This window comes from Siniperca chuatsi, linkage group LG20, assembly GCF_020085105.1.
Source record: "Siniperca chuatsi isolate FFG_IHB_CAS linkage group LG20, ASM2008510v1, whole genome shotgun sequence".
In the NCBI taxonomy this organism is placed as follows: Eukaryota; Metazoa; Chordata; class Actinopteri; order Centrarchiformes; family Sinipercidae; genus Siniperca; species Siniperca chuatsi.
This window is the reverse complement of record NC_058061.1, coordinates 13,658,718-13,682,818: the sequence shown is the minus strand read 5'-3', so window position 1 is coordinate 13,682,818 and position 24,101 is coordinate 13,658,718. Positions and strand designations below refer to the sequence as shown.

General features: G+C 40.4%; 2 protein-coding genes across 2 annotated transcripts; one reads left to right on the top strand and one right to left on the bottom strand.

Annotated features, from left to right (window-relative positions):
• The first annotated feature begins 493 nt into the window (after positions 1 to 493).
• eif3c (eukaryotic translation initiation factor 3, subunit C) lies at positions 494 to 13,153 on the top strand. The gene is made up of 23 exons (XM_044179862.1): positions 494 to 1,599; positions 2,582 to 2,696; positions 2,783 to 2,848; positions 2,950 to 3,139; positions 3,332 to 3,457; positions 3,734 to 3,785; positions 4,338 to 4,462; positions 4,595 to 4,719; positions 5,102 to 5,255; positions 5,565 to 5,668; positions 6,010 to 6,151; positions 7,845 to 7,970; positions 8,288 to 8,381; positions 8,542 to 8,729; positions 9,048 to 9,272; positions 9,355 to 9,546; positions 10,240 to 10,411; positions 10,507 to 10,666; positions 11,315 to 11,380; positions 11,644 to 11,731; positions 11,906 to 12,071; positions 12,242 to 12,283; positions 12,640 to 13,153. Exons 2-23 carry the CDS (start codon positions 2,599 to 2,601, stop codon positions 12,813 to 12,815), a joined length of 2,877 nt encoding a protein of 958 aa, XP_044035797.1. The 5' UTR covers positions 494 to 1,599; positions 2,582 to 2,598; the 3' UTR covers positions 12,816 to 13,153.
• A 910-nt stretch (positions 13,154 to 14,063) lies between these two features.
• prodh2 (proline dehydrogenase 2) lies at positions 14,064 to 22,908 on the bottom strand. The gene is made up of 10 exons (XM_044179864.1): positions 22,365 to 22,908; positions 21,831 to 22,021; positions 20,657 to 20,783; positions 20,073 to 20,144; positions 19,859 to 19,939; positions 18,285 to 18,428; positions 17,971 to 18,137; positions 17,574 to 17,684; positions 15,589 to 15,677; positions 14,064 to 14,932 (listed from the first exon to the last, which is right to left on the bottom strand). Exons 1-10 carry the CDS (start codon positions 22,593 to 22,595, stop codon positions 14,757 to 14,759), a joined length of 1,389 nt encoding a protein of 462 aa, XP_044035799.1. The 5' UTR covers positions 22,596 to 22,908; the 3' UTR covers positions 14,064 to 14,756.
• Between the last annotated feature and the right edge of the window lie 1,193 nt (positions 22,909 to 24,101).

Below are 24,101 nucleotides of genomic sequence, written 5' to 3'. Positions count from 1 at the left end.
ACTTATACCCACTTGGTATAATATATATACCCACTTATGCTTTTTAACTCAATTACACAAGTCTTTCCTTGAATTTGCTACCCATAATATTATGATAAATCAATACTGAGTTGAAGTTTTCTGAAATATTTGCAAATGTGCTTTGCTACACAACAAGAACAGGCTTATCTCTAACACTTTTTTTCCACTTGGTAAAAGACAAAATTGATAAATGTTATTAATATTAGCATCAAGCTAAAATTACTAAATTGATAAAGGAAGTGGAATTATTATAATTGTGAGTATTTTAAACCTTGCAGAGGACAGAAATGATAGGAATGGATTTTATTTTTAAATCTAGTTTTAGCTAGATAGTAGATGGCAGTATTGCCCCATGTATGGACATCAGTCATCTAAACACATGAAGAAGAAGCTTTCAGCTGTGATTGGTTGGAATTTTCTAATTGCACAATGTAGTATGACGTATATCCGTTTTGCACTACACGTCTGTTTACTTCCTGTCAAGTCTACAGTAACGTTATCTTTGCCTCCAACCTGATATTACAGTGCTTTTTTATCCTGAAGTTAGTTACTTCACGTTTCACCGTTAGCTTTGTACATATTGTTAATAGTATTTAACGTTCGTTTTTGTATATAGTGTTTTTGATCATTTTGATAATCACCTCAGTGTCTTAGATAACCGTTCAGCAACGTTAGCTAGTCACTCAGTGTAGCACCAAGGTTAGCCTGATTTTCGCAATGTCCTAAAAAAAAAACTGCAGTATCCAGAAATCCGCTGCTCGCCTGCTCACCCGCTCCCCTGACCACATCACCCCCGTCCTCCAGAACCTCCACTGGCTCCCTGTCCCACAACGAATCCAATTCAAAGTCCTCCTCACTTACAAAGCCCTCCATAACCAGGCCCCCTATCTCACCGACGTGCTTCACCACCACACTCCTTCCCGTAGCCTCCGCTCCTCTGATGCCAACCTCCTGTCTCCACCACTGAAGGACAAGCACCGGACCCGACAGAGCCTCCTCCATAGCTGCCCCCTCCCTCTGTAACCAAACATATCAGAGACTGCAGCGATCTGTCCCTGTTCAAGTCACTTATCAAAACTCACCTTTTCAGAACTTTTTAAATGTGTGGTTAATGTTGTGTTATATATTTCTAGTGTGTTGTCTATATGATCTTTTAACTTGTATGTAAAGTGTCTTGGAGTACCTTGAAAAGCGCTTTATAAATAAAATGTATTGTTGTTGTTATTATTATTCATGCATCTGAGATATTTGAAATAAACATGCTGTGAATTATCTGAAGCTTTAATTATCATCTTCTGTGTTACAAATCTGTCTGCCCTCATAACAGATGAACTTACATTTCCATCCGCTAGGTGGCAACATAGCATAACCCGGGAGCCTCTCGCCACTGTGCGTATGTGGAGCTGCTGTAGACCATCCTTGTGTTTTGTCGATCTACTCTTCACTTCCTTTCCTGACGCAAGTGCCCGGCAAGCCTTTTCGCACGCCTTTATTTGTGGCCGCTGTACAGCAAAACTGGATTTTATAACCATTCAAAGTAGACAGACAAACCACAGGATAACTTTTACACGGACGTAGGTGAGTCTGTCTCAATATTTTACCAAACTATGTGATTATTCATTAGCGAAGTGTATTTAGTGGTTACACATGCGGGGAGGCCCGATGCTGTCTCTCGGTTGGTGCTAGCGTTAGCTTAGCAACGACCCCGCGCCACGTTAGTGTTCGCGTTGTATTATCAGATATACATCAGCGTTAGCTTTCTCACTGAAAGACTACGGTATGTGTTTACATTATGTTGATTTTGTAAAAATATTCTGTGTTAAACTGCAGGTTGGTGTTCTGTTTCAGTGGCTAACGGTACATGTAATCCATACAGTAAGTGGTCAAAGCTAGACATCGCTGGCTAAGTGAAGGCTGTCGTTGCATAGCACGTAAGTTACAGACGCAGGTTGCTAACTTTACCGGCGTCTGTACGCAGCCCCATTGACGTTTGTCTGGAAAACTGTCACCGAAAACATGACATATGCTATGCTAAATTAACATTTAAACAATGCGTGCGTTACCTCTCAAAGTCTTTAAAGTGTGAACTACCGTCGAATATTGAGGCAACCTAAGCAAGCATCAGTTTCTTATTGGCTAGTTGTTGCACAGTGACAGCATTGCTAACGTTAGCTAGCTAAATAACGTTAGCTTGACAAAACACCGTAATCTTCCCCGGTATAAGTATCGTATTACCAACAAATTGTATTGTGATTATTTACATATACTACATTCTTATTCCATTAACCGTCTGGGGAACGTTATTTTTCCAATTGGGTGTTGACAACTTTAATGGAAAAGTGATATTCCACCTGCACAACTGGAAGCTCCTTTTAACTGAGCCATACCATCGTGAGCATAACGAATTGATTACATTTTTAGAAAATTTAGTTTTTGTTTGCATTATATTAATAATAGGTGATATATATATATATATATATATATATATATATATATATATATATATTAGTATATATTTCTGTCTTTTTGTCATTTCACATATGTTATTTTGTCTTTACAGACAAGCATCCTTCAGCAATGTCTCGTTTCTTTGCCACCGGGTCTGACAGCGAGTCAGAGGAGTCCACATCCGCTGATGAGATCACCCCTAAAGCACCTGGGACAAATTTCAAGCAGTCAGTGCAACATACAATAAATCCCATCATCAGGACTCAAATTCCACTTTTTGTAGTAGTCTCACACATCCATATTGTTTTCACAGGTCTTTGCTTCTTAGTGATGATGAGGAGGACACTAAGAGAGTGGTGCGCAGTGCCAAAGACAAAAGGTTGATGTCACCTTCTTTTTTTTAAGTAGCATATTTTTTTAAAAACTGTACAGATTGTCTTATCAGTTTTTATTTTGAATGTATTCATTCTTCAATCTTAGGTTTGAGGAGTTGACCAACCTCATCAAGACTATCCGCAATGCTATGAAGATTCGTGACATGGCCAAATGTCTGGAGGAGTTTGAGCAGTTATGTCGAGCCTTCCTCAAAAGCAAGAATATAGTGGACAAAGAGGGTGTTCCCCCTTTTTATATCCGTCTTCTGGCCGACCTGGAAGACTACCTAAACCAGGTCAGGAGCCCGTAGCATTAGAGTTATACCTCAACTCTAAATATATCAACTATGTAATTTACCGATATGTTTTTTTCTTTGCCTGCAGCAAACAAAGTATATTAACTTTTGTCAATGCGGTCTGACATGCTTAATGTCCCTGTCCCCACTTTTCCACTTCAGTAGAAATATTTTTTTTTTATTTCTTTCCAGCTTTGGGAGGACAAAGAGGGCAAGAAGAAGATGAACAAAAATAACGCAAAAGCCCTCAGTACACTACGTCAGAAGATCCGCAAGTACAACAGAGATTACGAAACGGAAATAGCTGCGTACAAGGAGGTAAATTAGGAAACTTTCTCTCAGTGGTCCTGTGCTTCAAAACTGAAAAGTTGCTGGTTTAGAGATATTAACTACACTTCTAGATTGAAATCAGTGGTGGAAGGCTGTTTTAATGTATTTTGCATTACCACTACATAAGTGGCAGTGGTCACCAGATCAGACTGTGGTTGTACTGGGCAGCTTCCATGTGTGTAACTGTGAATGTAGATCGTAAAAGTTCTGCAAGAGAGCAGCCTGGATAGACAAAGGAAAAAATAAAATCTGTTGCTCTGCTAGAACCCACAGGAGTCTGCAGATGAGGAGGAGGAGAAGGAGCCTGGGGATTCTGGTAAGCTTGCTGTCACTTGTTTTTATGTTAAATCACAAGAACTTTATAAGATGTACAAGAAAATAAACAAGCTGCAAAGTGTTCATTCTAACATCAGAGTAGACGAATGAAATATGTTTACATATAGAAGAGATTTGATGCCTTTCGTGGTCAAACATATGTCATTGCATAAACTACAAACATTAATCATACAAGTATATCACCCTACCTGTTTTCAGTGCCATTTTGTGTAAAAGGGGCACAATTTTGTGAATCAAGATCGTATTCGATCACAAACGGGAGTAAAATTTAATTTACACATTGTGAAAACACTTACATGTATAAGGACAGTAAAAGCATTTAGTTTTATCACCTCAAAGTCACTGATAGAAGGTCTTTATTTAACCCCAATGAAAAATGTTAATAGTATATCTGTGCTAAATGGCTAACATTTTCATTTTCTTTATGCTTGTATCAAGATCACAGGTGACAATATTAAGACATAATAATGGTTCTATTGGATATAAGTGCAAGCATCATCTCTAAAATTCATTCTAATTTTTGTTCCACAAGGCTCATCTTCTGACAGCGACGCAGAGGAAGGCGATGAGGGAGTGTCGGCCAAGTCCTTCTTAAAGAAAAAGCCTGAGCCTTCCTCAGAGGCCAGCAAGTTCCTCAAGTCTGCCAAGGGATCCGGGGTAAGAGGCCAGCGTGCCATATAAGAAAGTGCTACAGAGAGAACAACAAGAAACCTTGTTCAAAAGACCTAATTCTTGTACTCATGAGGGGATACCTGAGCTAATGTGCTGGAGTTTTTCTCCCTCTGACAGGATGAGTCCTCTTCTAGTGATGATGATGATGAAGACTGGGGCTCAGACACTGTAGACAGTGGCAGTGAGAGCTCAGATGATGGGGAGGGAAAGAGCTCTTCCCTGGCCATGGTCTTCCTCAAGAAGTGAGTCTCCCTCTCCACATCTTTGTCTTGGGTTTACAACAGAAAATATTTTAATTTTAAAAATATGAACAAAAATGACACAGCAGCACAAAGCAAAACGTCATGGATACTTTTCAATGATTTCCTTTTGTAAAGTATGTAGTGCTGAGTGTTGTTTGGCTTTCAAAAAGAAAATGTATCAATTTTTATAATTGATGTGAAGAAACGTGTACAGTGGTGATTTGTAGACCAAACATTTTAATGGCAATTGATAGATGAATTAATAATGAAAATAAGGGTAAGTTTCAGCCCTAGCAGCAAGTAAGTCAAAGAAGGTCAAGCAGTTGCTTTCCCTCTTAAAGTATCATGTACACTCACCACCACACACTCTGTCTGTCCTCAGGACCCAGGAGAGTGAGAAGTCTGGTGAAAAGAAGCTCGGGAAGAAGAAGAAGCCCAAAAAGAAAGAGCGGCTAGAGGAGGAAGCTGAGGAGGAGGGAGGAGAGGAGGTTGAGGGAGGCTGGGAGAAAGTGAAGGGAGGCGCCCCTATGGTCAAGGTAAAGAAGAGATTGTGACTAAAGCCTTTTTAGATTTACTGCAACAAGATAGAACTCATCCATATTTGTCTTTGCCACAATGCCATATAATGTATTTTTATCACAGTATCACTTCAAGCTCAGAAAATAGGGTTTTTTTGTCAAAGGACAGATATGTTCAATTAAGGTAATGAGCATCATGATAAACCAAAGTCATTTGTGTAGGTGAGCTTATAAAGAACAGCTTGCCTCAAAAGAAACAACCACATAATATGAATCAGTAAATTATGTAAATATGTATGTTGTTATATGGTGTATTCAATCTATCAGGAAAAGCCCAAGATGTTTGCCAAAGGCACAGAGATCAACACAACAGTGGTGGTGAAGAAGCTGAATGAGATCCTGCAAGCAAGAGGCAAAAAGGGCACAGACAGGTAACCCTGCATCATACACTAAAGCTCCACTTAATAGAAAATATGACATACTATTTACAATAATACTCCTCTTTAAATCAGTAATGCATGTTCCATGTAAAATTACACCCAATAAACAAGTTGCATAGAGAAATGTAGGAACCTGTTATTTACCATCAGATGTCTAATTTCTGCCTTGTAAGTGTTGTAAATTGCAAGAAATTATGTTGAAAAGGCTTTGCACTTGTAACACTTATGATAATGTTAATCATTGCAGAAAATATTTTAATAAAAAATTTATAGAAATTATAGTAATTTCTCTGATCTAATCCCCACACCTTCCTTTTTTCCCCCTCTGACAGAGCTGCCCAGATTGAACTGTTCCATGCTCTGGCAGCCATCGCTGCTGAAAATAATTTGGGCCAGGGTATCCTGGTAAAGATTAAGTTCAACATCATTGCCTCCCTGTATGACTACAACCCCAACTTGGCGGCCTTCATGAAGGTAGGGGCCACAATTTTTACTTAAATGTTAAAATTTCTGTTAAATTCAGGGTTTGTACCTGGAATTGTACCTGGGGGGTGCGCTGAGCATGCATCATTAACAACAAGCCTCCTTCACACGCGGCTCCCCTGTTGTTGTGAAAATGGAATCGCGGGTGAAAAACTCCAAAAGTTATGGGGTTTTTTTTTTTTTTAGAGATGCCTCGATCACATTTTTTTTTTCACAGATACGATCGCTTTTTCTTTTATAGCAGCTGTTACCCATTACCGAACATTAAATATGCTAGGGAAGTGTAGATTTAATCCAGGCTGGAAATTGATCTTTATAGTGTTTGGCTTTTGACTTTTATACCAATTGCTGACTCCTCGCTCCTCCTACCTGGCCACGAGGGTTTAACAACTGCTAGGCTAAAAACAACAAGGCTTACCTAGTCTGTTGCAGTTAGCTGTTAGCTCCTTTAGCGACAAGTGAAGCTATCTGTTCATCACTTAACTCCGTAAATCACCAAGAGTTGGGGCAGAGCAGCCGGAGGACATCAGAGGGAAAATATTTTTTCCATAAAATATAATCCATAGAAGAGTCCTGGTTCAGAGCCAGCCGTAAATCTCCTCTGTATGATAGTTGCGAGCCGACTGTCCCTCAGTGGCCAGAGGCCACCAGTGTGGCAGCAAGGCATGTATAGTTGATCTAGACACTTTGATGTCGATCAACCAATAGGTGAAAGGTTGACCCCATGATTCACAGCCACCTTATTTGCATAATGAAGCAGAAATGCATAAAGAAATGTAAAACAAAAAGACAGAAATAAATACGTTTGGGGAAATAAATAGGGGACAAATGGAAAGGGAAAATAACACACACATAAATACATTATTAAAAAAATTAAATGGGGAAAGTAAATAGGGGAATTAATACAAATGTAAATACAGAAGCAAATTAAACAGAAATATCAATTGGTCACATTTGATAAATTAATGCCTACATTAATTTGAATATTTTTGGTACATTTAATGGCATATTAATTTATTTATTGATTTTTGATTTTGGCATTTCCGGTCCTCCACACATTTTGGCTTTTGTCATGGCTCAAAAACGGACATCCATAGAAACGTTTGGTCTCAACTTGAACCAGAGCATCTGCAGATTAATTCCATACCCAATATGTTATGATCCACTACAGTTAGACACGATACGAGATTAATAAATTGCCATTTTTGTTAGCTTTGCCACCATCTTGACTGGAAAGGAGCCTGCTGTATGTAGCTATGCGTCTCCGCGGTCGCCATGTTGGAGAGGTCAAGATCTGCTGATAAACACATACAATGTGCGTCCTCGATTGGTTTTCGCAAACGTCTACTAGAAAGCCTTAATCCTGATCGCGTATTTTTATTGATCGGCCAATAAAGATTGGCGTCAGATCAATATGGGCATCCCTAGTCTTTTTGGGTGACTTTATAAAACATACTGCTGACAAAGAAAGTCAACACAGCAGCAACGAATATCCTAATAGTCGAATATTCTGTTCCAGCCCTAATTGATATACTGTAATAGACCTATTGAAATTGTTCCAGATTCTGAATCAGCAGAAACCCATGCTTAAATGCTAAAAAATATGTTTAACTGTCGGTTAAAGAATTTGGATTGGAAAAACCAGGACTCCGATCTGAATCATTCTGACTTTGTTTCCCTTTAGCCCGATATGTGGAAGAAGTGCCTGGAATGTATAGACGAGCTGCTGGACATCCTCTTTGAACACAACAACATCTTCATTGGGGAGAACATTGCAGAGGACAGTGAGAATCTGGCCGTCTTGGACCAGGTATCCCATCTTCTCTTTTCTGTTTTTGTTTACATTTCTGGTGTTTTTTGGTGGCAGCTTGTCCTGGTTGATGGGGAAAACCATCCCAAAACTGAATCCCTGCAACCCTGTCTTTGCGTCTGTATCTGCATCACATGTGTTTTTATATTATGGGGTTGTGTGCATTATTTTAATTTATGGAAGCATCATCATTTGTATGTCTTCAGATTACACGGAAATAGTTTACCTTCTGCACCAACTGCAGTTGTGGTTGTGTCTTAGAAGTCCAGATAGAGGATGGCATTCCAATAGAAAATAAATATTGTGTGTGTTTTCAGCCATTCAGGGTGCGTGGATGCATCTTAACGCTGGTAGAGAGGATGGATGAAGAGTTTACTAAGATCATGCAGAACACTGATCCCCACTCGCAAGGTGAGCTATACCAGAAAACAGACTGTAATTTTGAGTAAAATTTTAGATGTGAAAGTAAATCATAGATTATTTGAAAAAGATGTTAATGCAAGAATCCCTGAAGCATATTGCTGCATCATTTCAAGCTCTTCCTAGCTCTTCTTCTCCACTCTTCCTCCAGAATATGTTGACAATCTGAAAGACGAGGGACGGGTTTGTGGCATCATTGACCGGCTGCTCACCTACATGGAGAACAAGGGCAGCACAGAGGAGATTTGCCGCATCTACCTTCGCAGAATCATGCACACCTACTACAAGTTTGACTACAAGGCCCACCGGCGCAGCCTGGGCCTCCAGGGAGAGTCCAAGGTGAGAAGCACAGGAGTGGTACAGCCTGTGTGTGTGTGAGAGAGAGAGAGAGAGAATTCATTATATTAGCAAGAAAGAGAACAGAGTTTCTTTTCCTGACCGACATCAGCAGATCTCCATTATGACAATGGCAACATTTTTTAAATGACATGGAACTAAAATGACCTAAATAAAGAAAAATCAGTAGTAGGGTATAAAGTGGAAGAGTGTCTGGATGTGCATTTATATGTATACAGTGACTTTTCATGAGCTGAGCAGCAGTCTGTGAATTTATTAGTGAGTGTGATGTGCTGAGTTGTTTCTCTTTCTGCTGTTTAGTCTGAGCAGGACCAGGAGGAGAGCGAGGGGGAGGACAGCGCTGTGATCATGGACCGTCTCTGCAAGTTCATCTACGCCAAGGATCGCACCGACCGCATCCGTACCTGCGCTATCCTCTGCCACATCTACCACCACGCTCTGCATTCACGCTGGTACCAGGCCCGCGACCTGATGCTGATGAGCCACCTGCAAGACAACATCCAGCATGCTGACCCACCCGTACAGGTAGGCAGACAGACACAAAGCTACACAAGAGCACAACAATGAATACTAAATGATTACTAAGTATTTTCTTTCTCTTGTCTAGATCCTGTACAACAGAACCATGGTCCAACTTGGTATTTGCGCATTCAGGCAGGGCATGATTAAAGATGCCCACAATGCCCTGTTGGACATCCAGTCCTCTGGCCGCGCTAAGGAGCTCCTAGGTCAGGGTTTGCTCATGAGGAACATGCAGGAGAGGAATGCAGAGCAGGAGAAGATTGAAAAGAGAAGACAAGTAAGCCCTACTTAAGCAGTAAACTTATGTCCAAGATGTTTAGTTTTTCTTGTTGAACCTGCTGGGTGTAATCTAGCTTTGCCAAGTAAATGAGAAACTTAAATTTGATATGACGGAGGACCTCTCTAAGAACCATTTTGGTAGGGCTCCTCTATCACGATATACACAGAAGCATAGGAGCAGTTTTTTTGTTGTTGTTGTTTGTTTGTTTTTTTGTTTTGTTTTTTTGGCTGAATCACTGAATTTTAGCCATACTAGCAGCGTGGTTCAAGGGCTGGCAATGTCGACCTGTCTGTCTGCCACTTTGGTCCAGACTGAAATATCTCAACAACTGCTGGATGGATTTCCATGAAATTTTGTACAGACATTTATGATTCCCAAAGGATGAATCCTCCTTCATCTAGCGCCATCATCAGGTGAAAATTTAAATGTGTCCAATACTTTGGTTTATGACTAAATACCTGTAAAACTAATGACATTCCCATCAGCCTCAACTGTGCTCAAGTACAGCCTCACAGAGCTGCTAGCAGGGTTGTAGACTCTTACACTTGTTCAGTTATGTTTGTGATGCAGCAGTTAAAAAGGCCACTTAAGGTAACACAAATTGCAAGATTGCAATACTCAAAGGAACAGACTTGATGTTGTACATAACCTGACGACACTATCATAACATTGCTTTGACTTCCCTCACAGGTGCCATTCCACATGCACATCAACCTGGAGCTGCTGGAGTGTGTGTACCTGGTGTCAGCCATGCTGCTGGAAATCCCCTACATGGCCGCCCATGAGTTTGATGCCCGTCGCAGGATGATCAGCAAGCAGTTCCATCACCAGCTCAGGGTGGGAGAGAGACAGCCACTGCTGGGTATGCAACATGTCTTCTAATAGCTCTTTACACCAGGATGTTTAATCCATAGAGAAACCAGAGGGGATAACTGTATCTCTCCATTTGTTCTCCAGGACCCCCAGAGAGCATGAGGGAGCACGTGGTGGCAGCCAGCAAGGCCATGAAGATGGGAGACTGGCGTACCTGCCACTCATTCATCATCAATGAGAAGATGAACAGTAAGGTCTGGGACCTGTTCCCCGAGACGCAGCGAGTACGCGAGATGCTTGTCAGGTTAGCATACACCATTATTATCACCGATCAGTTAATTTATTTCCAAATGTTCATCATTCAATCTTATCAAATAGCTGTTGTGATTTAGATTTTGTGATATATTATGTCTTAAAGGTCCAGAAATGCAATATAATGTTTCATAAGTATGTTTTCATTAGTGTACAATCACCTGAAAATAAGAATCGTGTTTTCATTACCTGAGAAGGAGCCGTTTATATCTACAGAGGGAGCGGGTCCCCTTCTGTGGAGGTCGCCATGTTGCACCGCCATGTTTCAACAGTAGCCCAGAACGGACAAACCAATCACTGGCTCTAGATAGGGCCTTTCGTGTGTTTTCTAGAGTTTTGCGGCCACTATAGTTTCTCCTACATGCTTGGAAGGGGAGGGTGAGGCGAGCGGTATTCAAATGGTTGCAACCTGCAGTTTTACCACTAGATTCCACTAAATCCTACATACTGGACCTTTTAATGATTTGAGGAATCATTAAGTAATCAAAAAGCTTAGTTTGCTTTATATCAATTTATACGACAGTGAACATTACGATAAATTTATTTCAGATCATGCCAGGATGATTTAGTCTAAAATTTACATTTACTTATTAACCTATGTAATTTTTATGAATTTTCAATGATTGCTTCTTTTTTATAGGAAGATCCAAGAGGAGTCACTGAGGACTTATCTGTTCACATACAGCAGTGTATACGACTCCATCAGGTAAGCACAAGATGCAACATTTTTAACAGTGCTAGCATCAGTCACTACTGAAGCAGTGGTTTGTGTAGACCAGTGTGCTTTGAACTGAAGACTCCGTTTTTGATCCACTTAGACCAGAAATACCTCTGATCTCACGTGTAGCTCTACCTACTAGTGTTAATGCAAACCACAAAGATCAAGCAAATACTTAACCACAGTTTTATCTCTGAGAATTTGTACTGGGGGAAAAATATAGTGTTACAATGTTTGCATCTGTCCTCCAGCATGCAGACACTATCTGAGATGTTTGAGTTGGAGATACCCACAGTTCACAGCATCATCAGCAAGATGATCATCAACGAGGAGCTGATGGTAAGTTTCATGGCTTCTCTGTTCTGTTGGAATGAATTTTGGGTAGATGCAACACAATGCCTGATGGGATTTCCACTGGATCTTTACATATACAAATCTTGTGAATTTTTATTTTTTATTTTTTTCCCCCCACTTAAAGTGTTTTATAAATGTTTTCCGTCCTCTTCCCAACAGGCATCACTTGACCAGCCCACACAGACTGTGGTGATGCACCGCACAGAGCCCACCTCCCTGCAGAACATGGCCCTGCAGTTGGCTGAGAAACTGGGCAGCTTGGTGGAGAATAACGAGCGCGTCTTCGACCTCAAACAGGGCGTCTATGGAGGCTACTTCAACAGAGGTGAGTTTAGACAACACGCTTCAATGTATGCCATATATACCATATATGTTTGCATTAAAGCACTTCTCCAAGGCTATGAATACTGTATCTCTCTAATGCTCCCTTTGCTATTAAAGGTTGAATATTGCTTTCTTAGAAACAATAATAACTGGTTGTTCTTTGCCTTACAGATCAGAAAGGTGGCTACCAACAGAAGCAGTCGTACCAAAGAGGTATGTTAAGCCATACTGAGGCTGCAGTTTGGATACAAAAATGTTTGACCACATGGTGACCTTCCCAAGCCAACATGCCTCTGATCTTCTGCAGAGGCTGTTTGCTGTTTATTCATTGGTGCTTTTAACTATGTTGCTGACTGAGTTTGTTTAGCATTTAATCAGTAACTAACTTGTAATGCATTAAGGAGGATACGGGTCAATAAGGGTATGCTTGAACAGAACTAGTTTGTACGTTGTGTTGTACAACCACGTCAGAAATCAAAAGTATTTCTAATTGTTTTGCTCTGTCATCTGTTTAAATGTTGCCATGTGGATACCCGTAGATAATTGTTTTCCTCTTTGCATGTTCACAGATCAGAAAGGTGGTTACCAGCAGAAACAGGGAGGCTACCAGGGAGGCTACCAGGGAGGCTACCAGGGGGGCTACCAGGGAGGCTACCAGGGAGGCTACCAGGGAGGCTACCAGGGAGGCTACCAGGGGGGCTACCAGCGAGGCGGCTACAGAAATCAAAACCAAAGCAACTACTGAGCTTCAAACGTGTGGATTTCAGTCTTGCCACCCGAACTAGTCTTCATTCCATAATAACAACAACAACCTGGGTTTCTGTGTTCAGCACTTGGCTGTGTTGTTTCTTTCGCTGATCATGAAACAGCTGACAATTATCGCAGTACCCAAGCCCTTCACACTGCAACGGCATAGTGTGGTATTTCAATACGGCCAACTTCTTTGGATAAACGTGAAGTTTTGAAGGTTTTTATTGCTAATAAAGGCATTGCAGTGTGGTTGGCTTGTGGCAGTACAGTTGGGCAACAGACACGTCAAGTATTGTTGACCTATACTTATCAAATAAAATATAATAAACTGTGTTTGAGTTTTCTTTTTGACAGCTTTGTTTTAATATACATTTTATACAAAGACAAAACCAAAGAATGAAACAAAAACAAATAGATATGTGACACCCCCCTACCCCTCCACACTAAACTCAATAGAGCTTGATCTTGTTCTGGATAATGGGGTTGTGGGTAGTCTAAAGAGGTTTGTATTTTCACAGCTTCTATAGCATAGTAATGACATCATTTTCAGGCATGCATACTTAACAGACTGAATTGATGAAGTGCAGAAGCAAAAATGCATGCTCTTTCAATCCAAAAGAAAAGATACGACTGAAAGTATAAAAAAATTAAAACACTATTGAAGATGCAGGAAACACATGAAGGGTATCATCCTGAGATAGGTCTTACATAACCATAAAACCTCTAGTTTTCTACACATTAGAAACTCAGGAACTGCTCATGGGGATCAAATCTCCATTATCTATGTAGGGGACAGTACAGAATCAAGAGTAATGTTTTCTCAGAACTAATGAAGATAAAGACTAAAGGAACTGGTTTTGAGGCAACTTGAAAGAAAAAAAAAACTGGAGCAAGTATTTGCTTTTGTTGGACTCAAGGGCCATGACAATTGCAAATGAGGAAAAAATCCAAGACACTGCGTCCTGAGTATATTAAAGAGTATATACTCTATAATATCACATGGCTGACATCAAGGCATTTTGGCTGAAAGCCTTTGTCAGGGTGCTGAAGTAAAATGTAAACACAGACACCTACTATAGAGTGCCTGGGATTTTTTCCTCTTATTTTTACTGGTTTTTATTTTCTAGAGATGTATTTACTGATATTCATCAAACAGCCACAAACCAGACCACCACAGTCACATTCTCCTGTTAATTAGTAGTTGCTTCAGAGCACCTTGACCAGGTCATAGAGAAGTTTAATCTTTCAAGAACTGATGGAAATCTGTTTATTAAAATTGCATTTTAGAATAAATATCCACACTGAACCTTTTCAACAGTCAATACCAGTTTTGTTGTTTGGCAATGTGTTTCTTATCACATGGATAACTGGATAAGTACCTCACTTTGACTTCAGTTTGTGCATCCAAATGTTGCTTCACTAGACCAGCAGGCAAAAGTGAAAATAAGTATTTCATACATTTATGTAGTTTAATACTATAAAACAAAAGATATTGACTGTTTTTAATGTGCAGCAGCAATATTACATGTAGGCCTATTTGAAATGCGTATTTTTAACAACTTGTCCATAAAACTAAAAAAACATAGTTGCACTTATTGTTCTTAGTTGTCATCAGATCATTGTTCAGTTTACGATACACACAGTAATTTAGATCAAAACTACTTTATCTATTGCAAGTTAATTTACATTCACTTAAATTCTTCATCAGTATACAGTAGGTTATGGTTTTCAAATGAGCTCTTTGGGTATTACAATCTTAACAACCCCAGAGATACAGTATGTAGCTTAAGTGTACATGGATATGAACTTTTCTTTTGTTCAACTGGCCAACCGTGTTCCCATGTGGCTTCCTTATTCTACACCATTTCCTGATTGAGAACCTTAATATAACCACACCAATGCCTCTTCTCTGTTTTCCCTCTGTGCTGGTGGACTGCTAGCTGCATCTCCTCAGGCTCAGTCTCCTGTAGAGCTCTTGCCTTAGTAGGTCCCTCTCTTTGCGGATTCCCTGCAACACGGTGCGATTTTCCTGAGCCCGACGCACCAGGTAGGGGAGCGTGTCTTCCACTGAGCCGTACGGCACTGACTTGTAAATGGCATAACCCTCCTTAGCTGGAGGGAAGAGGAGAAAGACATGGAGAGATGACATGTTAGAGGGCAAATGAAAGACAAAAACGACAAAATATGAACATATTAATCATGCAAGACTGCATATAAATAACTCCAAAGGCAAATATACTGTAGGTAATGAATAATGTTGAATTTAATGCAGAAATGTTGCAGTGTTCAGTAACACACTCATGTTTATCAACCAGTCCAGGTCAGTGTGAGATTTAAGTCAAATGTTACCAAAGATTTAAGTTGCTAAATCCAGCTTTGTGCACACTCACTACTGTTTAATAAGAGACAGCATGTACAGTAATTTAATGCCTACTTTTGTCACTACCCACGTGTGGAGAATATTTCCCACCCACATACACCCATAACACCAGAATTAGTTTTGGGAAAATTAAGGTAAATGCAGTGCTTTCCTTCAGTACAGCTCCACTTTATGATTTTGGGTGAGAAGGTGGGTGTATTTTGGCATTTAAATCTTGCCCCAGTAGTTTTAATAAAGAGAGCTTGGGTGGACAGAGCTGCTGTCCTACAACTAAAGGTTTGCAGGTTCAGTCCATGCAACAGTCATGTCAAGCTGTCGTTGAATAAAAGACACAGGACCTCTTGCAGAAAATGTAAATGTAAAGAATGCCAGTAGAGGGAAAGCTCACCTAGTGTAAGGGAGACGTGATCACACATGCCCAGCAGCTGGCCGAAACACACTGAGCCTCCATCTTTGTCTATCCCCAACTCTTCAATCCTGATAATGATATGCACAGTAGCTACATCATACGGCAGTAGTACCCAACCATTGATCGTAAGATAAATTTTAGGGGTCATGAGAGTACTCCGATTTAGCATTGCACTCCTGTGATGACTCACTGTTAGAATAAAAATGTACATAAGTTATCCCATTTATGTTTTGTTCTTAGTAGCCTTTAAAGTACACAGCAATGCTGTGTGTGTATGTGTGTTATTAAACTTGTGTCTGTGAGAATAACAGGAATGCACCCTGCCATCCTATGACCGACAGGGCAGGCTGACACCGCACCAGATGGTCTCAAGAGTTGTGGCTGGCCCCAAGGCCGCTCTCACGAGATAGACCTGACAACACCACTTTGTTTCTTTTCTTATTGTAGTAGTATATACTTCCCCCACCCTTTAGAAAACTATGTAACAGGGAATCTCCTAAACTGAATAAAAAAGAGGAGGCTGCATGGATGCACTTCAGAGTGAGTAGGAGATGTAACTGAATGCATCTATGCTTACTCTCCTCGAGTAAAACTTAAGTTAATGCCTTTGTCTTTCTTTCCTTGTATATGATTTAAATGTTCTAGGTATCTTGAACCTTACACTCACGATGGACAGTTTAAGAAAATAGAATAAAAATCGATGCAGCAGAACCAGTGATAACGGCTTTTTATTCCACACATTCTTCTTCCTGTCAAAGCCTGACACCTACATTACCCACAATGCAACTTGACCGCCGACAGTTCAGTCAGAGATTCGGGTGTGTTATGTAGCGCTCACACCACAAAGTGACATTTGCTCACTCACACAAAATAGTTGGGGGCTATAAGCTTGGTGATAGTGACTACTTGCAGGGTTAGTGGTGAACTGCTGTAGCTGGTGGGCTAACAGCTCAGTCACAATATCTCCCGGAGCTTCTGTCTATTTTCTCTCTACTGTTCTGTTTACTTTCTCTGGCATTTTGTTCATTGCACACCATTTCGTTGAATAAAATGTTATTGAAGAGGGAAAATATAGCTCTACAAGCTAACAAGCTTGCTAACGGTTAATTAGCAAACTCAAAAGTCAGTTAATAGCAGTGGTCAATAGCACAAATTCGCATGTCAAAGTTCATCAAAGTTTAACTCTCTGCAGAACATAATTTCGCCTCCCCTGAGCGGCCGTTTTATATCCTGGTGTGTCCAGGCTTTTATACTAGTAGCAGCTAATGAAGCCTCGAGCCGCTAGCCTCAAGCAGAGATGAGGAGCAGGCTACAGAGGTCTGGTAAGCTCACTTCTTTTTAACCCAAACCGATGCTGACTCGAGTGACATCACTTGAGGCAGTTCATCAGATTTTGCACAGCTCCCTCTGGAGATACAAAGGCTTTATGCAACTCTTATACAACTCTTCTCACATAAGCAGTAGTAAGACCAAGACCTGTAAACAGGGGTTTAGAGTTCCCCTTTAACAGAAGAAGGAAGCAGAAAAACACATTTATGCTACAAAAAGTTTCTTTAGACTAATCTTTCGCTTATTTTAAAATTACTGAATAATTTCAGTTTCGGGACTCTAGATTATTCTAAAAAAACAAGGAAAACATCAGTTGTTTGAAGGGGTCACAAGCCAAAAAGGTTGGGAACCACTGATAAACAGTATCAAGTAACATTCAAGTGACGGTAAAATCAGACTAAGGATTGATGATAGTGGCCCTGGATTAAAAATCTCCATAAGATTTTAAAAAACAAAAAACAAAAATATTTGTTTTACAACAATTTGGCCATAAACAAGGTTTGCCTGCTTATTCATCTGGTGGTTTGTGTTATTTTGGCATTAAGTTGTTTGGAGCTGTATGTACAGTCTCAGATATAATAGTTAAGAGTAAATGACACCAAGTTCCATTTGATTTTCACTATACGTGCTCTAACCGTTTGGCGGCTCGTCTCACTGACTCCTCGTTGTGAGAGGCAACTATGATCCTGTAGCGCTCCGGTCTCTGGGATATGACTTCCAGCATCACATCCAGTGAGCCGTTGTAACTGCACAAACACAAATAAACAGATTAAATGTCTTGGAGTCAAGTTCACTGTCAGAAATTATCTGTGTGTTTTCACGAAGTTACTACGTGCAACAGCCTTCATCCCGTAATGAAACTAATGTACTTGAGTTGATTTTAATCCAGATTAAAAGGTTTTTAGCATGAATCCAGGTGCACTGGTAAAATTGACCAGACCCAGACCCAAGCGCTAGATTCAGTTTCATATAGTTTATGTTTTGTTGTTGTATTTGCCTGGTTGGGATTAATGATGGCTGTCTCCTATCCACCTGTCATTGGTGTCCTCCCAGCTCTTGTGGATGGGGTCCAGACGACCCTCTTTCTCTGCCAGCTTCCTCTCTTTGTCCATGTAGGCTCCTCGTACCAGCTTGACTCCCAGACAGAAACCCTCATCCTTGGACAGACGCAGAGCTTCTAACAGGAGAGACCTAGACTCCTGAAAGACACAGACGGAGAGGGGAGTATTTGATAATGTCTCCTTTAAAAAAAATACCTACTTAGTCTTATTAACTATGGTATTCAGTGCAATTAAAATAAATGTTTTGATATTTGTAAAAATGAAAACAGGATTAAAGATATTTGCCTTCAGGTAACACTGATATGTATTCCAAATCCAGGCTCCATCTTTGTTAAACTTCTTCATCATTGCCATGGTGACAAGAGAGAGGGCAGGGTTCATGTAGGTGTACTCTGCATCAACCAGGACTCGGACTTTGTTCACACTTGCCTAAAAAAAACAAAATCAATCTTTGCTTTTTTCCCCCCTGCTTTCTTTAACCGGGTAGTCCCTTGAGATTGAAATCTCTTTTCAAGAGAGACCTGGCCAACACAGCACACCAGCTACAGTTTAAATAGACATAAAACACAACATACAGGGAATGCAAATACCAAACACACAAGGAAGAGACTAAATCCAGCTCAAATAAGGCAGGCGATCTTTACTGCATTGAAGTTAAACACAGTGTCACAATAATTCCAGTTAGCTGCTGGAATTCCAGTGTTTAAGATGCAAAGTAGTAATTCAGACTTCCATCTGGGTACTTTGTCCCTGCGTCAAGCCCCCGCCCCCTTTTGGGTGAAAGCAGTACCGCTAATTTGACTGGCGGTAAATGCAAATTCAGAGGTCTTTAATAGCAATTAAATAGCATAAAATAATAATACTCTATTGATTTTTAGCTATTAGGAGCCCAAATCATATGGCCAGTCAGGCAAACAATTATGTTATGTTGTTGCTGATCAATGATTGGTGTATTTATAGAGAAGAAAATAGGGGTTGATGAGTGTCCTTTCAGTGGAACAAACCAAGTGGACTAACCTGACATACACAGCTACCGTATTGAATCTCCAGGTAATGTATTTTTTGACATTTGTCACTTTTTATGTCGTTAAGACACTTTTTTTTTGCTATTTTGGTAGTCTATCCAATGTGAAGTTACTGTAAACTAATTATATTGCTGTGGTGAAGCGACCGCTGTCTCTATTTTGATAGCCGTTTGTTTTTATTACGCGACATTTTACTACGAGCCGAGAAGTAGAAAACAGGTTGGTTTTAGCCCCACTTCCTCAAGGTTAGGTTAACATAGGTCAGCTCATTTTATGTTAACTATTAACGTTAAAATACCCTCTGCTCACTGGTCTTTTGAGTGGACAGACTGTTGAACCAAACTCCATTCTAAAAGCATGTGTTTTATGGTAGGGCTATATTATTTTACAGTAAAAACTTTAGTCACACCATCACTAAAACTCTTTTCTGATTCGCTTCGATCTACAGGCACAATCGGCGCACATGCTATTTACTCAGTAACATTATTAACTAACCTGTGATTCTTTGTTTGCCACAGAGGTACACGTATTGAATGGGGGTCCCACAGTTTACCATTTTCATCCTCTCTGTGGATGGCCTGAAGCCACAGATCTCTTCTTTTACTGTCCTTCGCTCTTTGGAGGAAAAAGACATTGTAAATTGGGTTTTTTTTGTGTGTTTTGTTTGAAGTGCAAAATGGCATGGTGCCACTAGTTTTTTCAATTCGGTGCTGACACTTTTACAGCGCTTGTTTGCACCCAAAAGGAGGCGTGGTCGTTCTGAAGACAGGAAAGGGAGGTACGCCTGCTCTCATCTATGTAATATATATTTCCCATCGTCCTTCACATCTGTACCTCTCCTATTTTGTTGAGTCTGTGCAGGCCACAGAGGAAATGGGTAACTTCACTTTCATCTAGACCAGGAAAGCTGATTGGCTGAAAGAGGCAAAGGTCAGAGGTTATTTAACATTTCATTTAACAGAATCACCTTCACCAACACTGTAAATGTAAGTATGAACTGGGGAAATGGAACACATCTGACAAACTAGGTTATTTACTGTGGATGTACCTCTCCATCCATAGCTCTGACAAGGAGATTCAGGTCGTATGGTTGTTGTGCGATGAGGGTTGTGAGTTTCACCTTGATACAAGCAGCACAGACTCATCAGTGAGAAGAAAGAAACAATGTCTATGCTGAATCAAAAGAGAGAGTAGACACTGGGTTGGACATTCAAGAACAACCTGGAACAGCTGTGGACACATCAAACACTAAAATGTGTACTCTTATCTTTTTCCCCCACATATTTGAACTACATTCAGCTACTGCTTGGCCCAGATCCACCACACAGCATGTCAGGATTCTCAAAAACCTCAAAAACTTGTACATTTCACATATGTTTTTCCTTGAAACCAAAATGCTCTGAAAATTATTAAAATATCCTGGTAAATGTTCCAAAAAAATCAAATGTTAAAGGCCCCCCCGCTCTGAAAATTGAAAAGAATTAGCATTTGAAAGTTAATTAAAAATGTATTGCATAATGACATCTAATTTACAGTAAATATGTTAGTAGCAGTTCAATTGAAAATGGTCTGGAGAGTAATTTCCTAAAAACATTATGAATGGTGACTCTGAGATGGAAAACGTTGCCTTACACACAGCTCCGGGCTGAGCAGGGCTGTGATCTTCAGCTGCATCATCGGGTCTTTGCTCCAAGCGTTGCTGTAGGACATTCGTACACATTCCAACATGGCCTCCATGTTGTCGTCATATCTCTTCTCTCTGGAGATAACAAAAAGCAACATAAGGCTATAAAGTATGTCACTTTTCAACATGCAAGAGCATCTCACTATAAAAGAGCAGCATAGAGATGTGTGTTTCCAGTGGAGCTGAGGTACAATATTTCAAACTGGGAGAGAGGTCCTTTAACTTTTGGCCTTATGTGCTTTACTTCAGATACAGAGCCAGACATCAAGTCTTACATAGGCTGCTTTGTGGTAGCTGAAACTAATAATCAATCTATGCAAAGAATAAAAACCTACATAACTACTTATTAAAATTATCTATCTTTGCATCATTAATCTGCATTGATGTAACATCCATAATTCAAGCCCTTTAAAGAGAGAGACTTCCTAAATCAGCACCTAATTTGCAATAATAATCGATTTCTTTGATAACCTCTAATATCAGCGACAAACAGACAACCACCGCGCCGTGACCAGACTTTGTCACCACAAAGTGAAGACAACAGCATTGTGGAAATCACGTTCACAACAGGCTATCAACAGGTTTTCACGTTATCCACCAAATTTATTAGGCAGTATGTGATCATTTTACACCCAGTTCTGTGCCTGTCTTTATTTCAAAACCACAGCGTGGTACATGCAAAATAGATCCCGGGAGGGCGTGTGTGACCACATTAATGTGAGCTAAGTCAGTGTGACTGTCCGTAAGAGGAGCATACTGGAGAAAAACCTGTGCACCTCATGTATTTCCTCCATCCTCTAGGTCTCTTTGAGCAAAATCATCAGCTTCTAATCACAACGTCCACTTGAATTTGTGATATTTTGATGATTTTTTTATTTTTATTTTATTTTTTATTTTTAGTTTGTTTATTTGTTTTCTGAAATGTTCATTTGTTTTGTGCAATGCCATTGTGCATTCACCTGTTATTTTGGTCAACAGGTGCATAAATTACAAGTAAAAGTCAAGATCAGATGTAATTCAAACTGAAATTAAACAAATATGTATTCCTCCCCTTCATTTAAAACTAATCCACCTGATAAAGTCTGAGCGCACTGAGTTATTAAAAATGTGTCATAGGCCAACCCAGTGCTTTCTCCCAGATCCTCCTCAATGGGTACTGCCAGCATGGGCCTCAGTCCCAGCAAGCTCAACTTCTCCATGGACTGAGAGATCTCACTCTCGTTCTCTCCGGCCACAAACTGGGCATACACAGTGGGTCGCAGCAGCAAGGAAAACCCCCTCCTCCCCAAGAGGGTGCGTGCTACCGACATCAGCTGAAAGAAGACGAGAAGAAGAAGGTGAAGCAAAAGAGGATAGAGATTCATGAGGTGACACAGAAGCAGTGTGTCACAAGGTCTTCTCACCTACAATCCTGCCTTGTTTTGTAAATGTTTGTCATATATTCAGACTATAAAAATAAGGAATAATCAGTCATAACAAGACAACACAGTCAGTGCCTTGACAACATTCTGTCAAACGAGTGTCAAAGATTGACCAAGAAAAGAATAAGATCTCTTTGTCCATGCTTCTCTTAGTCTTTCTCCAATTCACTCCTCAGTCTTATTCATCTAATTTTCCTCCAAATAATGATCATGAGTGGCAAAACACAAGTCTTACCTTCCCACAGTTGTTAACCAGCAGAGGGAAGGAGCAGAGTCGGAAGACGCCCAGAGCACGGATTAGCTCAACCAAACTCTTCACCCTGAAGGCACTGGGATCCTCAAAGGCCAGAGTCGCTGAGAGAAGGTTGGGCTGCTTGACCGGCACCGTCCTGGAGGCCGCAGTACCCAGCAGCCTCAACGACAAGAGGTGAGGGAGCAAGGGACTCAAACGAGAGCACATCATCATCCTTGGAAAAGTGTTTGTATAAGTCCTCCTTTGTTATAATTTTGAAAAGTGTGTACCATCTGCTCGCTGAGGAAGCTGTATCTGACGTGTGTGTTAAACCGAAATACAATGATCCAGAGTGTCTGTTAGGCTACTCTAAAAGCAACAAACGCAACTGAAATTGACAATAAAATTGCAAAAGAAAGAAGTCAGTAGAAACACCTTACCCTCCTTCCTAAAAGTGACACTAAAGACCTAAATAATGAAAAGCTAAGCATGTGTGATCTGAGGGTTTTTGCGAGTGGAACAGCAAAATTCATCATCTTTTGGCTTACTCACTGGTTAATAAGTGACTACTTGGAAATTTGAGTAAACATCGAGATGACCCTTAGCATCGACCCACAAGTGTTCCCTCGGTTTTCCCCAAAAGACCAAGCAAAGCAGCCAGGAGAGGAAATGATTAACTGCTGCCTGCTGCCTGCTGCCATCTTTGTCATGTATCTCTGACCTGACAGACTGAAAGTCCTCGAACTTCACACACACACTCAAATCTTTAGTATGCTGGCACTGCTGACCAACCAGGCATGAAAATGTTAATAGTTATGCTTTCATTCTCAACACTAAAGGGTTGGGGGCTCTTGAGATATTCAAGTAACCATGCAGAAATGAAAAGCAGTCCAAGGCAATCAATCATAGCAATCTGTTAAAAAGCCTTTATTTCATTTGGCTTGTCATGATTTGAAGTTAAAAACTACTGTCCATCTGAAGCAGTTTGGTAAACCAACGCACACTCTTCTTGCAGGTAAAAGTGGTAACTGACTAAAGTAAAGAAAAAGTTCGACATTTTGGGAAATACCAATATTCACTTTCTTGCCGAGACCCGATACCACTCTCATGTCTGTCCTTTCAATTTGAAGCTAGGGCTAGCAGCCAGTTAGCTTAGATGAGCATAAAGACTAAAAAGGAGGGACACAAGCTAGTCTGGCTCCGCTAGTCGCCTGGCAAGTCACTGTGCCCAGTGATTAATTCTGCGAACCAGATGGAAATTTCAGCTATATGACCACCGCAACTACACTTTTTATAGCAGCTGTTACCAATATGGAGCCTCTTTAGTATTTAGAGCGTCAAAACATTTGCTAGCTGTGATACAGTAGCAGAAACTGTTGTGTAAAGGTCTGTCTGTAGAGCGCTAACACTTCCCTTATCAATATCTGGCCAACCCTTTGGTTCATGTAGTTAATCTTCTATAGAGGACGCTGCATCACAGAATCTGACACGTCGTACATTTCAGTACACCAAAGTCACAGCTTGCAAGATTTGTGACCCTATCTAAATACTAGAGGCACCAGGTTTGGTAGATGTTGCTTATCAAAATAAAATATGTAATAAAGTAAGACAAAAGCATTTGGAATGGCAATATAGCTAGTCACAGAATCTAATAGGTCACAGAATTTGGTGCAACACCGGCCAAGAAATAGTCCGGTACATATAACCCCCTGAATAACCGCTTGTCGTTTTTAAATTAAG

Bases quoted from the DNA above. Each gene is read 5' to 3' on its own strand.
- eif3c (XM_044179862.1), top strand. From the start codon at position 2,599: ATGTCTCGTTTCTTTGCCACCGGGTCTGACAGCGAGTCAGAGGAGTCC. The intron at 5,256-5,564 runs GTAAAGAAGAGA...TCAATCTATCAG, and splicing joins GAGGCGCCCCTATGGTCAAG to GAAAAGCCCAAGATGTTTGC. The intron at 10,412-10,506 runs GTATGCAACATG...TTTGTTCTCCAG, and splicing joins AGAGAGACAGCCACTGCTGG to GACCCCCAGAGAGCATGAGG.
- prodh2 (XM_044179864.1), bottom strand. From the start codon at position 22,595: ATGATGATGTGCTCTCGTTTGAGTCCCTTGCTCCCTCACCTCTTGTCG. The intron at 15,678-17,573 runs GTTAGAGCACGT...TATCATTATCAG, and splicing joins GTGAGACGAGCCGCCAAACG to GATTGAAGAGTTGGGGATAG. The intron at 14,933-15,588 runs GTGAGCTTTCCC...TCTTCCCTCCAG, and splicing joins TCACGTCTCCCTTACACTAG to CTAAGGAGGGTTATGCCATT.